General features: G+C 46.3%; 1 protein-coding gene across 1 annotated transcript in view; it reads left to right on the forward strand.

Moving 5' to 3' along the window:
• The window catches only part of LOC139377244 (low-density lipoprotein receptor-related protein 8-like), a 166,253-nt gene that overhangs the window by 79,832 nt on the left and 69,638 nt on the right, over positions 1-16,783 (forward strand). Inside the window, exon 4 of the mRNA XM_071120250.1 lies at positions 4,751-4,879. Coding sequence (XP_070976351.1) covers positions 4,751-4,879 — 129 coding nt within the window. The remainder of the gene's footprint in view (positions 1-4,750; positions 4,880-16,783) is intronic.

A 16,783-nucleotide genomic window follows, 5' to 3' on the forward strand; every position in this document is an offset into this window, starting at 1 on the left:
ATCACCATTGGCTAAAATGTGTAACTTGAACTCGGTTCAAGATGACTGTTGGCAGTTCTTGAATTGGGCCTGAAAAAGAGGGTGAGGCTTTTAGACAGGGCCGAGTACACAGAATACACAGAATACACAGAGTACACAGAGCACAGAGTACACAGAGCACAGAGTACAGGCACCTCACATTTTCTACTGGAGTACTTGCACCTCTTACAGAATATTAATTCTCAAATATGAAAACTGGTACTGTAACATTGTAATGAGTCCCGGCACATAAAATTAGTGCCAGTGCCTTTTAATTCTACTTCAAGCACCGGCTGTTGGTAATATCCATCATTGCTTGATTTAATTTTTTAAATTTTTTAAATGTATCCTTTGTTGAACTAGGCAAGTCAGTTAAGAACAAATTGTTATTTCCATATGATGTGACACATGCAGCAGACATTTTAGAGTGACAGCTCTGTGCAGCTGCAGGAAAGATAGCAAACAGTATAAGCTTTGGTGCAGCTTTTCCGAAAGAAGCCTTTGATACCTGACGATACACATACTCTCTATTGACAGACATCTGATTTAATAAAACCATGTTGGTCCATTTTAGATGTTGAATGACACAGGATTATGGATAGTTGTATGAGGAGGAGGAGGGGAGGTTAATGAAAACAGCCTCAGACAGTTGTCTCTTTGTAGATATTGAGCTTTAACCTGTTAGAGGGAATGAGGTAATGAGAATGACTGGCTGAATAACGGAGAAGATTTTAGTTATGCAAAGATGTGTATTTCATTGGGATTGTGTGTGTGTGTGTGTGTGTGTGTGTGTAGAGGGGTTGTCTGTCTGTCTGTGTGTGTGTGTGTGGGGGGGGGGGGGGGGGGTGTGCGTGTGTGTGTAGAGGGGTTGTCTGTCTGTCTGTCTCTGTGTGTGTGTGTGTAGAGGGGTTGTCTGTCTGTGTGTGTGTGTAGAGGTCTGTCTGTCTGTCTCTGTGTGTGTAGAGGGTGTGTGTGTGTGTGTGTGTAGAGGGGTTGTCTGTCTGTCTCTGTGTGTGTGTGTAGAGGGGTTGTCTGTGTGTGTGTGTAGAGGGGTTGTCTGTGTGTGTGTAGAGGGTTTGTCTGTCTGTCTCTGTGTGTGTGTGTAGAGGGGTTGTCTGTGTGTGTGTGTAGAGGGGTTGTCTGTGTGTGTGTAGAGGGTTTGTCTGTCTGTGTGTGTGTGTGTAGAGGGGTTGTCTGTGTGTGTGTGTAGAGGGGTTGTCTGTCTGTGTGTGTGTGTGTGTGAGGGTTTGTCTGTCTGTGTGTGTGTGTAGAGGGTTTGTCTGTCTGTGTGTGTGTGTGTAGAGGGGTTGTCTGTGTGTGTGTGTAGAGGGTTTGTCTGTCTGTGTGTGTGTGTGTAGAGGGGTTGTCTGTGTGTGTGTGTAGAGGGGTTGTCTGTGTGCGTGTGTGCGTGTGTGTGTGTGTGTTTGTGTGTGCGTGCGTGCGCATTTCTTTCTTTTTATTGCTTACTTCACATTAGCTGTGAGTAACATGTTTTCACAGTTCACTGCTCATGTGTACTGTACTCATCAGTGCCAATGTATTAGCATCATAATAACGTGTCTTCACGTGTACTGATTCATGCCACATCCCCCATGACGACCTGCATTTGAACCCAGACCATACACATATTGTGGTAAACAACAATGCCTTATTCACTGTGAGTAAGCTGCATGAGCCATGAATACAGTCGTATGCTAACGCTAGTTATGCTAATGGTAGGAAACGTTGCAGGCTGATACTGTAGCTTAGCTAGCGTTCTTGTACCTGACACATAATTCTCAGAGAGGGACGTGGCTACGCTAGCCCAGCTTAATTAAGCTACAGTAGATACAGTAGAATGCTAGCCGTGGTAGCTAACTCTGGCTGATATGCTCTCTGTAGCTTAGCTAGCGTTCCTGTACCTGACCCATAATTCACAGAGAGGGACATGGCTACGCTAGCCCAGCTTAATTAAGCAGTAAATCTGCTCGTGACTTAGTGTGTGTGTCGTCTGAGTGTTTGGTGCCATTTCTTCTGCTCAGCTACCTGGGCCAAGTTACTCTCTCAACCTCCCTACCACCAGGCAGTACGACCCATTGACTGACTCTCTGGCTGCCTTGTAGGGCTGTAGTGTAGACCTGGGTTCAAATAGTATTTGTTTTCCCCCCCAATATTTGAAGTGCTTGATTGAGCCTCCCTGAGCGCCAAATGGTCCAGGGTTTGCACTTTTGGAACTATTCTATTAGCTCCATTGCGCCAGGCAAACTCAATCAAGCGCAGCGAAAGTGTTTAAGGAAAAACACAAATACTATTTTGAACCCAACTCTGGTTACAATTTCCTTTTTTTTTTAATGGTGAAATGCTTAATTAACTCACTACACACTGTGTGGAAGCACCTGCTTTCAATAAAGTTTGTATTGCTCATTTATTCAAGTGTTTCCATTCTTTTGTCAGTAACCTGCACTTACAGGTGAGGCCATACAGATCAAAACAAGGAACTCACATCATAGAAACTCACGTCATAGAATCTCACGTCATAGAAACTCACGTCATAGAAACTCACGTCATAGAATCTCACATCATAGAAACTCACGTCATAGAAACTCACATCATAGAAACTTCAGTGTCAGTGAGCCAACAATTGTACCACAAATGTCGTAATCCCTGTTAGTTCCTGTGTCATAAAAGTCGAGATGTTGAGTCTTCATTTGTCACTCCACCGGTAAACAACTGCGACGCAAATGTCACTCTGCCTCTGACAAATGGGCTTTTATTTGGCCTTTAGGGCCCCTTTCTCGAACAAAACACATTAGCCACAACTATAGCGACAGCTTGTGGAAGTCCCTAGTTAGCATAATCGAATCAATCACTACGTTGTCTTAGTGTCGAGCGACTTGAGCACACGGTTGGTATTTGATTCCCTTGTTATCGACGGAGGGGGATTAAGTGTGTAGTTAATGAAAGGGTCATCGGTTAGAGGATAGGGTAGCTATTTTCACACTTTCTCTCTCTCTCCCTCACTCTTTCTACCTCTCTCTCGCTCTCTTGCTCTCTCCCTCTTTCTCTCTCTCTCTCCCTCTTTCTCTCTCCCTTTCTTTCTCTCTCTCTCCCTTTCTTTCTCTCTCGCTCTCTCTCTTGCTCTCTCCCTTTTTCTCTCTCTCTCTCTCTCCCTCTCTCTCTCTCCCTTTCTTTCTCTCTCTCTCTCTCCCTTTCTTTCTCTCTCTCCCTCACTCTTTCTACCTCTCTCTCTCTCTCTCTCTCTCTCTCTCTCTCTCTCTCTCTCTCCCCCTTTCTCTCTCCCTTTCTTTCTCTCTCTCTCTTTCTCTCTCTCTTTACCACTGCTGTGGTTAGTGAGCTGGGTTCTCTTCACCACTGTTGTGGTTAGTGAGCTGGGTTCTCTTCACCACTGTTGTGGTTAGTGAGCTGGGTTCTCTTCACCACTGTTGTGGTTAGTGAGCTGGGTTCTCTTCACTGCTGTGGTTAGTGAGCTGGGTTCTCTTCACTGTTGTGGTTAGTGAGCTGGGTTCTCTTCACCACTGTTGTGGTTAGTGAGCTGGGTTCTCTTCACTGCTGTGGTTAGTGAGCTGGGTTCTCTTCACTGTTGTGGTTAGTGAGCTGGGTTCTCTTCACCACTGTTGTGGTTAGTGAGCTGGGTTCTCTTCACTGCTGTGGTTAGTGAGCTGGGTTCTCTTCACTGCTGTGGTTAGTGAGCTGGGTTCTCTTCACTGTTGTGGTTAGTGAGCTGGGTTCTCTTCACCACTGTTGTGGTTAGTGAGCTGGGTTCTCTTTACTGTTGTGGTTAGTGAGCTGGGTTCTCTTCACCACTGTTGTGGTTAGTGAGCTGGGTTCTCTTTACTGTTGTGGTTAGTGAGCTGGGTTCTCTTTACTGTTGTGGTTAGTGAGCTGGGTTCTCTTCACTGTTGTGGTTAGTGAGCTGGGTTCTCTTCACTGTTGTGGTTAGTGAGCTGGGTTCTCTTCACTGTTGTGGTTAGTGAGCTGGGTTCTCTTCACCACTGTTGTGGTTAGTGAGCTGGGTTCTCTTCACTGTTGTGGCTAGTGAGCTGGGTTCTCTTCACCACTGTTGTGGTTAGTGAGCTGGGTTCTCTTCACTGTTGTGGTTAGTGAGCTGGGTTCTCTTCACCACTGTTGTGGTTAGTGAACTGGGTTCTCTCAGAATAAGATGTTGTTCTCTGCTGCCAACTGGTACATCTGCTGTGTTGTTCCTGCCTTGTCTATTCAGGGTTGAGAGAACAGCATCTTTATTTAATTTAACCTTTATTTAACTAGAGAAGTCAGTTAAGAAAAAAATCTTATTTACAATGAGTGCCTCCATAAGGCAAAAGGCCTCTTACGGGGGCTGGGATTAATCAATAATATATATATATGTTAAAACACACATCAGGACAAGAGACCCTTCTATACACACTAGTCTGTTAGACCCTAAACCCTTCTATACACACTAGTCTGTTAGACCCTAAACCCTTCTATACACCCTAGTCTATTAGACCCTAAACCCTTCTATACACCCTAGTCTGTTAGACCCTAAACCCTTCTATACACCCTAGTCTGTTAGACACTAAACCCTTCTATACACACTAGTCTGTTAGACCCTAAATCCTTCTATACGCCCTAGTCAATAGACCCTAAACCCTTCCTACCTACCCAAGCCTCTCAGATCTGTGGAGTGAGTGAGGGCAGCAGAGAAGGGTACAACGTGTTGGAATGGAACATACTCTCCCTTTCTCCCCTCCAGGCAAGCAGACGTGTCCTTCGGAGAAGTTTGACTGCGGCGGCTCCACCAACAAGTGTGTCTCGTTGTCGTGGCGATGCGATGGCGAGCGGGACTGCGAGAACGGGTCGGACGAGGAGGACTGCGCCGCCGGTGAGTGTGATGGACAGCTGTCAATCAAACGCCATAGAAACCACCCATTGGCTGAGACAGGTGTCCTTAATATGTAGATGGGCAATAGTCCCGCCCACTGACTGCACTAGATTTTAACTGGACACTATGGTGAGAAAAGAAGGAGTGTGTTTCTTCTCAGTGACCTTTAACCCTTGAACCACTAAGCTGTAGTAGTACCACTGTTTGTGTCAGTCTTTTGCCTCCTTAGCTTTTTTATTCACACCCTTTAGGAATGGCAACAGCTGTTACCCTAGTCATAGCATTGTGTTTGAACACACGTCCCAGGTTAGGATTTTACGGAGCTTTGAATGTGCCCACGACCGTGTGACATGCCGTGAGTGGGCGGGGTCAAAGGAACCAATATAATGGATTCTTTTGATCACAGTTCTCCGTTTCCTCCATTATGGGGCATTTTGGGGGTTCTTTTCTCCGTTTGATTGATCTTCTGACGACGGAGGACACAACGGCTCCCAAATTACACCCTGTTGCCTAGTGCACTACTTTTGGCCAGAGCCTGTCTAAAGTAGTGCACCATGTAGGGAATAGGGTGCCGTTTGAGACTCCAATGAATAAAGGGCCAATGAATAAGTCAGTTCTGCTAAGAAAATACATTGACTTTGATGCCAAATCAAAGGTTGCAAATTCAATATCAAATGTAAGAATCAATGTAGATTTTGCCCTTGGTGGCTGCCGGAACCTTTGGTGTCTACCATGACTCATCGCAACCATAGCGATAGCAAGAGTCTCCAACTCAACCCAATCCAGCCTTGCATGATGCAAGCATCAATCCATCAACCATGGATGATGGCGTCACCCTCCCCTCTACCCAATCACGCGTCACTGTGGTGCCTCTCTGCACACTCTCTCACACACACACACACGTGACTACACTCCTGCCCTACTTTACAAGGCAACGTGAAAGACTCAGCTTCTCATTTTCCCTCCCTCCCTCCCTCCCTCCCTCCCTCCCTCCCTCCCTCCCTCGTCTCTCCCGCACGTCGGGAGAAATTGATTGTAGTGACAGTACCGCAGGAGACTGGATGATTGGAGCTCCACCGTGGCGCAGGAAGCTTCCCTGTCGTATTTCCCTCAGATGGGGGGGAAAGAGCAGAGAGAAAAAGATGCTGTATGTTTTCCTACTATCATTTGAGTCCCAGAGTTTGTTTCTGTGTGGCTTCATTTCACTTCTTCACCTCAATCGCTCGATTTGTTTTTCCTCAGAAAGCCCACAGTCCTATTTCCACCGTGTGTATTGAAAATCAAAAACAACTATTTACTCCTCCCAGATATGGTCTGTGAGCCTGCATTTACTACAGCGCTGCAGAGCTAAGAGACAATTACAAAAAAACTCTTAAAACCAGGGGCAGAACGACAGATTTGTACCTTGTCAGCTCGGGGATTCGAACTTGCAACCTTTCGGTTACTAGTCCAACGCACAGATACCTTAATTAAAAGTAGTGGCGTGGCTTTGAAAACAGTCAGTATCTGGTGTGATCACCATTTGCCTCATGTAGCACGATACATCTCCTTCACATAGAGTTGATCAGACTGTTGGTGGTGGCCTGTGGAATGTTGTCCCACTCCTCTTCAATGGCTGTGTGAAGTTAGATATTGGTGGGATCTGAAACATGCTGTCGAACACATCGATCCAGAGCATCCCAAACATGCTCAATGGGTGACATGTCTGGTGAGTTTGCAGGCCATGGAAGAACTGGGACATGTACAGATCCTTGCGACATGGGGCAGTGCATTATCATGCTGAAACCTGAGGTGATGGCGACGGATGAAAAACACGACAATGGGCCTCAGGATCTCGTCATGGTATCTCTGTGCATTCAAATTGACGTCGATAAAATGCAATTGTGTTCGTTTTCCGTAGCTTATGCCTGCCTGCCCATACCATAAACCCACCACCGCCAGGGGGCACTCTGTTCACAACGTTGACATCAGCAAACCGCTCGCCCACACGACTTCGTACACGTGGTCTGTGGTTGTGAGGTTGGACGTAGTTGGACGTACTGCCAAATGCTCTAAAGGTGGATTATGGTAGAGAAATGAACATTCAATGCTCTGGCAAAACTTCAGACATCTGTGGCATTGTGTTGAGTGACAAAACTGCACAATTTACAGTGGCCTTTTATTGTCCCCAGCACAAGGTGCACCTGTGTAATGATCATGTGGTGGATGGATTATCTTGGCAAAGGAGAAATGTTCACTGAAAGGGATGTAAAAACAATTGTGTGCAAAAATTTGTGAGAAATGTTTGTGCATTTTTGGGCTATTTTATTTCAGCTTGTGACACATTAGACAAACACTTTACATCTTGTGTTTATATTTTTGCTCAGTGTAGCTTGTCAGGTTTTTCAGCCGTAGTTAGCCCGGGTTCATAGAGAGTCTCTCTATCCTGTCAGTCTGGGTTCATAGAGAGTCTCTCTATCCTGTCAGTCTGGGTTCATAGAGAGTCTCTCTATCCTGTCAGTCTGGGTTCATAGAGAGTCTCTCTATCCTGTCAGTCTGGGTTCATAGAGAGTCTCTCTATCCTGTCAGTCTGGGTTCATAGAGAGTCTCTCTATCCTGCCAGTCTGGGTTCATAGAGAGTCTCTCTATCCTGTCAGTCTGGGTCCATAGAGAGTCTCTCTATCCTGTCAGTCTGGGTCCATAGAGAGCCTCTCTATCCTGTCAGTCTGGGTTCATAGAGAGCCTCTCTATCCTGTCAGTCTGGGTCCATAGAGAGCCTCTCTATCCTGTCAGTCTGGGTCCATAGAGAGTCTCTCTATCCTGTCAGTCTGGGTCCATAGAGAGTCTCTCTATCCTGTCAGTCTGGGTTCATAGAGATCCTGTCAGTCTGGGTTCATAGAGATCCTCTCTATCCTGTCAGTCTGGGTTCATAGAGAGCCTCTCTATCCTGTCAGTCTGGGTTCATAGGTGATTCTCTCTATCCTGTCAGTCTGGGTTCATAGAGAGTCTCTCTATCCTGTCAGTCTGGGTTCATAGAGAGTCTCTCTATCCTGTCAGCCTGTGTTCATAGAGAGTCTCTCTATCCTGTCAGTCTGGGTCCATAGAGAGTCTCTCTATCCTGTCAGTCTGGGTCCATAGAGAGCCTCTCTATCCTGTCAGTCTGGGTTCATAGAGAGCCTCTCTATCCTGTCAGTCTGGGTCCATAGAGAGCCTCTCTATCCTGTCAGTCTGGGTCCATAGAGAGTCTCTCTATCCTGTCAGTCTGGGTCCATAGAGAGTCTCTCTATCCTGTCAGTCTGGGTTCATAGAGATCCTCTCTATCCTGTCAGTCTGGGTTCATAGAGATCCTCTCTATCCTGTCAGTCTGGGTTCATAGAGAGCCTCTCTATCCTGTCAGTCTGGGTTCATAGAGATTCTCTCTATCCTGTCAGTCTGGGTTCATAGAGAGTCTCTCTATCCTGTCAGTCTGGGTTCATAGAGAGTCTCTCTATCCTGTCAGCCTGGGTTCATAGAGAGCCTCTCTATCCTGTCAGTCTGGGTTCATAGAGAGTCTCTCTATCCTGTCAGTCTGGGTTCATAGAGAGCCTCTCTATCCTGTCAGTCTGGGTTCATAGAGAGCCTCTCTATCCTGTCAGTCTGGGTCCATAGAGAGCCTCTCTATCCTGTCAGTCTGGGTCCATAGAGAGCCTCTCTATACTGCCAGTCTGGGTCCATAGAGAGTCTCTCTATCCTGTCAGTCTGGGCCCATAGAGAGTCTCTCTATCCTGTCAGTCTGGGTCCATAGAGAGCCTCTCTATCCTGTCAGTCTGGGTTCATAGAGAGTCTCTCCATCCTGTCAGTCTGGGTTCATAGAGAGTATCTCTATCCTGTCAGTCTGGGTCCATAGAGAGCCTCTATCCTGTCAGTCTGGGTCCATAGAGAGCCTCTCTATCCTGTCAGTCTGGGTTCATAGAGAGTCTCTCTATCCTGTCAGTCTGGGTTCATAGAGAGTCTCTCTATCCTGTCAGTCTGGGTTCATAGAGATCCTCTCTATCCTGTCAGTCTGGGTCCATAGAGAGTCTCTCTATCCTGTCAGTCTGGGTTCATAGAGATCCTCTCTATCCTGTCAGTCTGGGTTCATAGAGATCCTCTCTATCCTGTCAGTCTGGGTTCATAGAGAGCCTCTCTATCCTGTCAGTCTGGGTTCATAGAGATTCTCTCTATCCTGTCAGTCTGGGTTCATAGAGAGTCTCTCTATCCTGTCAGTCTGGGTTCATAGAGAGTCTCTCTATCCTGTCAGCCTGGGTTCATAGAGAGCCTCTCTATCCTGTCAGTCTGGGTTCATAGAGAGTCTCTCTATCCTGTCAGTCTGGGTTCATAGAGAGCCTCTCTATCCTGTCAGTCTGGGTTCATAGAGAACCTCTCTATCCTGTCAGTCTGGGTCCATAGAGAGCCTCTCTATCCTGTCAGTCTGGGTCCATAGAGAGCCTCTCTATACTGTCAGTCTGGGTCCATAGAGAGCCTCTCTATACTGTCAGTCTGGGTCCATAGAGAGTCTCTCTATCCTGTCAGTCTGGGCCCATAGAGAGTCTCTCTATCCTGTCAGTCTGGGTCCATAGAGAGCCTCTCTATCCTGTCAGTCTGGGTTCATAGAGAGTCTCTCTATCCTGTCAGTCTGGGTTCATAGAGAGTCTCTCTATCCTGTCAGTCTGGGTCCATAGAGAGCCTCTATCCTGTCAGTCTGGGTCCATAGAGAGCCTCTCTATCCTGTCAGTCTGGGTCCATAGAGAGCCTCTCTATCCTGTCAGTCTGGGTCCATAGAGAGCCTCTCTATCCTGTCAGTGTGGGTTCATAGAGAGTCTCTCTATCCTGTCAGTCTGGGTCCATAGAGAGCCTCTCTATACTGTCTGCCTGGGTCCATAGAGTCTCTCTATCCTGTCAGTCTGGGTTCATAGAGAGCCTCTCTATCCTGTCAGTCTGGGTCCATAGATAGCCTCTCTATACTGTCTGCCCGGGTCCATAGAGAGCCTCTCTATACTGTCAGTCTGGGTCCATAGAGAGCCTGCTGGGCTTGTAGAGTGTATAGTATTAGGAAGTCCCCTAGAGCTGAAACACTGCTGGGCTTGTAGAGTGTATAGTAAGGTGTCCATATTAGGAAGTCCCCTGGAGCTGAAACACTGCTGGGCTTGTAGAGTATATAGTAAGGCATCCATATTAGGAAGTCCCCTAGAGTTGAAACACTGCTGGGCTTGTAGAGTATATAGTAAGTCATCCATATTAGGAAGTGAACTACTGTTGCTGTGACACAACTCCCGCAGCTCAGACAAAAGTCCCTCTGTCATTACAGTCAAATTTTTGAGGTGACTTCAGAATATGGATGCTGTAATGTTTGGATTGGGAGTTATGTTGATCGGGTTATCTAATGCCAGATCTGATATTTAAGAAAATGTTTTTTTTATCTTGACTGCAGTGGTATAATACTGTAGTATAATACTGTAGTATAATACTGTAGTATAATACTGTAGTATAATACCGTGCTTCTACACCTGCATTGCTTGCTGTTTTGGGGTTTTAGGCTGTGTTTCTGTACAGCACTTTGAGATATCAGCTGATGTAAGAATGGCTATATAAATACATTTGATTTGATTTAGTACCCTGAATTCTCCTGAACAATTGACCAAATCTGAAGAAAAACTGGACAATAAAAAGCTGGTGTACTTCCAGTGTGGATCTGGCCACATGTTCAGGAAAACGTTGTCTCTAAATACTACAGTGCCTTAGCTTATAAAGCCCGATGAAGCCTGTTGAAGCCCGATGAAGGCCGTTGAAGCCCGATGAAGCCCGATGAAGCCCGATGAAGCCCGCAGTGGCGGTGGATGATAATTGACTTCCTGGCGGAATCGGTCATGGACACGGCGTTGTTCTGCAGCTCTAATTATCTACGTCCTGGGGACCTTAGATCTTTCATTTCTCCTAAGTGTGTGTTTGTTTGTTTGTGTGTGTGTGTGTGTGTGTGTGTTTGTATGCCTGTGTGTATGTGTTTGTATGCCTGTATGTGTGTGTGTGTGTTTGTATGCCTGAGTGTGTGTGTGTTTGTATGCGTGTGTGTACCTGGAGGGATGCTGGATGGACGGAATTACCACCGACAACTCTGACGATGCCACTCAGTTTCAAACATAGAGAATGATAGAGGAGTCATCTTTGTATCTGTCCCGTTATGGTGTCTGTGAGTGCACAGCCAGCGCCATTGAGGCCATCTCCATTCTGAAGTACTCCATTTTCTTTTTCTACTGTTTCCGCGAGTTGGTAACAAACAAACTGAAAGGGTGCATACTGCCCCCTGGAGGGTGTTATCTGAACTGGTATAAAGTCAAAGTTGTCAATTTCCTGCCACCTGCAGTTATGGAATGTTTGCTCAAGAGTAGAATTCATTGGCTGATCCCTCCTGATGACCTGGATGGAATTCTGTCATCCTTCTTTAACCCATAGGAAGTCCCACCCAATTGGCTACTTCATAATGGTCCTCAATGACACTGTCCATGCTAAAACAAGCTTTTGGGCACTAGAGTCCTCTATCATGTTCTATGGTCACATCTGTTATGCAGCCCATCTGACTGTCAATACATTTTGAGTTAAATTAGATTGAATTGGATTGACTCACCATTCAGAGAGGTGGAAGCAGGCTTTACTTCTAAGGAGCCGTAACACAGTGTGTGTGTGTGTTGGTATTCACCATTCAGAGAGGTGGAAGCAGGCTTTACTTCTAAGGAGCCGTAACACAGTGTCTGTGTGTTGGTATTCACCATTCAGAGAGGTGGAAGCAGGCTTTACTTCTAAGGAGCCGTAACACAGTGTGTGTGTGTGTTGGTATTCACCATTCAGAGAGGTGGAAGCAGGCTTTACTTCTAAGGAGCCGTAACACAGTGTGTGTGTGTGTGTGTGTGTTGGTATTCACCAGGCAGAGAGGTGCATTAAGATAGAATGACAATGACTGGCACCTAATAATACAGTACATGTCACTAAGCAACCAGCCAGCTACTAGATACAGGCGTAAACGGTGATATATTCAATACGACAATAATACATGCCTATCTTTTACACACACACACACACACACACACACACACACACACACACACACACACACACACACACACACACACTTACCACAATGTTTCCTCCTGGTTCCTGGCTGTTCACTGTTATATCCATCCATCTGGTTCTCCTTATTCTCAGTATTCATGTCCTCTACACACAAAATCATCAACTCTTGATTTAATCCGACAAATTACAGGGTGACACTGACCAACAGATCAATAAAAACGAAGTTGTCCCTACGATGATAGTGTGAATAGTAGCCTATTTTGAATGTATTTCTGTATAGACAGCAATAGGCTAATTAGGCTAGACAGTTAGGGCAATTCAATTGAAGTTAGCTAAGCTTCCCCTAGCCTTATGGATGCTCCTGTTTGTAGAGACAGAAATAGCCCAAACAGACCCTGGGACAGTTGTGGGAGGATAGTTCCCACATTCATACAACCAGTAGGATAGTTCCCACATTCATACAACCAGTAGGATAGTTCCCACATTCATACAACCAGTAGGACAGTTCCCACATTCATACAACCAGTAGGACAGTTCCCACATTCATACAACCAGTAGGACAGTTCCCACATTCATACAACCAGTAGGACAGTTCCCACATTCGTACAACCAGTAGGACAGTTCCCACATTCGTACAACCAGTAGGATAGTTCCCACATTCGTACAACCAGTAGGACAGTTCCCACATTCGTACAACCAGTAGGACAGTTCCCACATTCGTACAACCAGTAGGATAGTTCCCACATTCGTACAACCAGTAGGACAGTTCCCACATTCGTACAACCAGTAGGACAGTTCCCACATTCATACAACCAGTAGGACAGTTCCCACATTCATACAACCAGTAGGACAGTTCCCACATTCATACAACCAGTAGGACAGTTCCCACATTCATACAACCAGTAGGACAGTTCCCACATTCATACAACCAGTAGGACAGTTCCCACATTCATACAACCAGTAGGACAGTTCCCACATTCATACAACCAGTAGGACAGTTCCCACATTCATACAACCAGTAGGCCAGTTCCCACATTCATACAACCAGTAGGCCAGTTCCCACATTCATACAACCAGTAGGACAGTTCCCACATTCATACAACCAGTAGGACAGTTCCCACATTCATACAACCAGTAGGCCAGTTCCCACATTCATACAACCAGTTGGCCAGTTCCCACATTCATACAACCAGTAGGACAGTTCCCACATTCATACAACCAGTAGGATAGTTCCCACATTCATACAACCAGTAGGCCAGTTCCCACATTCATACAACCAGTAGGCCAGTTCCCACATTCATACAACCAGTAGGCCAGTTCCCACATTCATACAACCAGTAGGCCAGTTCCCACATTCATACAACCAGTAGGCCAGTTCCCACATTCATACAACCAGTTGGCCAGTTCCCACATTCATACAACCAGTAGGCCAGTTCCCACATTCATACAACCAGTAGGCCAGTTCCCACATTCATACAACCAGTAGGACAGTTCCCACATTCATACAACCAGTAGGCCAGTTCCCACATTCATACAACCAGTAGGCCAGTTCCCACATTCATACAACCAGTAGGCCAGTTCCCACATTCATACAACCAGTAGGCCAGTTCCCACATTCATACAACCAGTAGGCCAGTTCCCACATTCATACAACCAGTAGGCCAGTTCCCACATTCATACAACCAGTAGGCCAGTTCCCACATTCATACAACCAGTAGGCCAGTTCCCACATTCATACAACCAGTAGGCCAGTTCCCACATTCATACAACCAGTAGGCCAGTTCCCACATTCATACAACCAGTAGGCCAGTTCCCACATTCATACAACCAGTAGGCCAGTTCCCACATTCATACAACCAGTAGGCCAGTTCCCACATTCATACAACCAGTAGGCCAGTTCCCACATTCATACAACCAGTAGGCCAGTTCCCACATTCATACAACCAGTAGGCCAGTTCCCACATTCATACAACCAGTAGGCCAGTTCCCACATTCATACAACCAGTAGGCCAGTTCCCACATTCATACAACCAGTAGGCCAGTTCCCACATTCATACAACCAGTAGGCCAGTTCCCACATTCATACAACCAGTAGGCCAGTTCCCACATTCATACAACCAGTAGGCCAGTTCCCACATTCATACAACCAGTAGGCCAGTTCCCACATTCATACAACCAGTAGGCCAGTTCCCACATTCATACAACCAGTAGGACAGTTCCCACATTCATACAACCAGTAGGCCAGTTCCCACATTCATACAACCAGTAGGCCAGTTCCCACATTCATACAACCAGTAGGCCAGTTCCCACATTCATACAACCAGTAGGCCAGTTCCCACATTCATACAACCAGTAGGCCAGTTCCCACATTCATACAACCAGTAGGCCAGTTCCCACATTCATACAACCAGTAGGCCAGTTCCCACATTCATACAACCAGTAGGCCAGTTCCCACATTCATACAACCAGTAGGCCCCAGTTCCCACATTCATACAACCAGTAGGCCAGTTCCCACATTCATACAACCAGTAGGCCAGTTCCCACATTCATACAACCAGTAGGACAGTTCCCACATTCATACAACCAGTAGGCCAGTTCCCACATTCATACAACCAGTAGGCCAGTTCCCACATTCATACAACCAGTAGGCCAGTTCCCACATTCATACAACCAGTAGGACAGTTCCCACATTCATACAACCAGTAGGCCAGTTCCCACATTCATACAACCAGTAGGCCAGTTCCCACATTCATACAACCAGTAGGCCAGTTCCCACATTCATACAACCAGTAGGCCAGTTCCCACATTCATACAACCAGTAGGCCAGTTCCCACATTCATACAACCAGTAGGCCAGTTCCCACATTCATACAACCAGTAGGCCAGTTCCCACATTCATACAACCAGTAGGCCAGTTCCCACATTCATACAACCAGTAGGCCAGTTCCCACATTCATACAACCAGTAGGCCAGTTCCCACATTCATACAACCAGTAGGCCAGTTCCCACATTCATACAACCAGTAGGCCAGTTCCCACATTCATACAACCAGTAGGACAGTTCCCACATTCATACAACCAGTAGGCCAGTTCCCACATTCATACAACCAGTAGGACAGTTCCCACATTCATACAACCAGTAGGACAGTTCCCACATTCATACAACCAGTAGGCCTAGGCTACATAAGAAAAAGGTTATAAAGCAATTCATCTGGTGCAACAGATCCGGAAGTTTAGCTTAAAATCTTCATACACTATTTCTTAACGTTATTAGTGCAGCAATGCGCACTGTAGGCTGCGGCCGGACATGCATTTGGCATGACACGGAAAGAATGTTGATAACCAATAGAACATGAGAGAAATCGGCTACTGTTTTAAAACAATTTGTATTAACCTTTATTGAACTGGGCAAGTCAGTTAATTAAAGAACAAATTCTTATTTACAATGACGGTCTACTGGATTCAATGGCATATGGAAGTCTTTATAAAATAATGGCCTCCACAGATATGGGTCGGATTTTGCATTGGCTACTTTGAAGCAAGATGAAACATTGATCATAATATGTAGTAAAATGTTCAGGTTTCAAACAATTGAGAAGCTAAATGTTTTTTAAAAATGCATACGCATCCAGCTCGTTGCAAAGTGGTGTGTCACGCGCTGATGAAGCCTGTCTTCCGGTGACTATGCATTTGAATGGCGAATGGGAAGCACGCTTCAATTACTAGTTTAGAACTAAAAAGAAACGTCCTCTCACTGTAAACTGTGTTTATTTTCTGCAAACTTAACACGTGTAAATATTTGTATGAACATAACAATATTCAACAACTGAGACATAAACTGAACAAGTTCCACAGACATGTGACTAACAGAAATGGAATAATGTGTCCCTGAACAAAGGGGGGGGGTCAAAAGTAACAGTCAGTATCTGGTGTGGCCACCAGCTGCATTAAGTACTGCAGTGCGTCTCCTCCTCATGGACTGCACCAGATTTGCCACTTCTTGCTGTGAGATGTTACCCCACTCTTCCACCAAGGCACCTGCAAGTTCCCTGACATTTCTGGGGGGAATGGCCCTAGCCCTCACCCTCCGATCCAACAGGTCCCAGACACTTCTGGGGTGAATGGCCCTAGCCCTCACCCTCTGATCCAACAGGTCCCAGACGTGCTCAATGGGATTGAGATCCGGGCTCTTTGCTGACCATGGCAGAACACTGATATTCCTGTCTTGCAGGAAATCACGCACAGAACGAGCAGAATGGCTGGTGGCATTGTCATGCTGGAGGGTCATGTCAGGATGAGCCTGCAGGAAGGGTACCACATGAGGGACGAGGATGTCTTCCCTGTAACGCAGAGTGTTGAGATTGCCTGCAATGACAACAAGCTCAGTCCAATGATGCTGTGATACACCGCCCCAGACCATGACGATCCTCCTCCTCCAAATAGATCCCGCTCCAGAGTACAGGCCTCGGTGTAACACTAATTCCTTCAACAATAAACGCAAATCCGACCACCACCCCTGGTGAGACAAAAACGCGACTCATCGGTGAAGAGCACTTTTTGCCAGTCCTGTCTGGTCCAGCGACTGTGGGTTTGTGCCCATAGGTGACGTTGTTGCCAGTGATGTCTGGTGGGGGCCTGCCTTAGAACAGGCCTCAGTCCAGCCTCTCTCAACCTATTGCGGACAGTCTGAGCACTGATGGAGGGATTGTGCGTTCCTGGTGTAACTCGGGCACTTGTTGTTGCCATCCTGTACCTGTCCCGCAGGTGTGATGTTCGGATGTACCGATCCTGTGCAGGTGTTGTTACACGTGGTCTGCCACTGCGAGGACGATCAGCTGTCCGTC

Source organism: Oncorhynchus clarkii, chromosome 20, assembly GCF_045791955.1.
Source record: "Oncorhynchus clarkii lewisi isolate Uvic-CL-2024 chromosome 20, UVic_Ocla_1.0, whole genome shotgun sequence".
In the NCBI taxonomy this organism is placed as follows: Eukaryota; Metazoa; Chordata; class Actinopteri; order Salmoniformes; family Salmonidae; genus Oncorhynchus; species Oncorhynchus clarkii.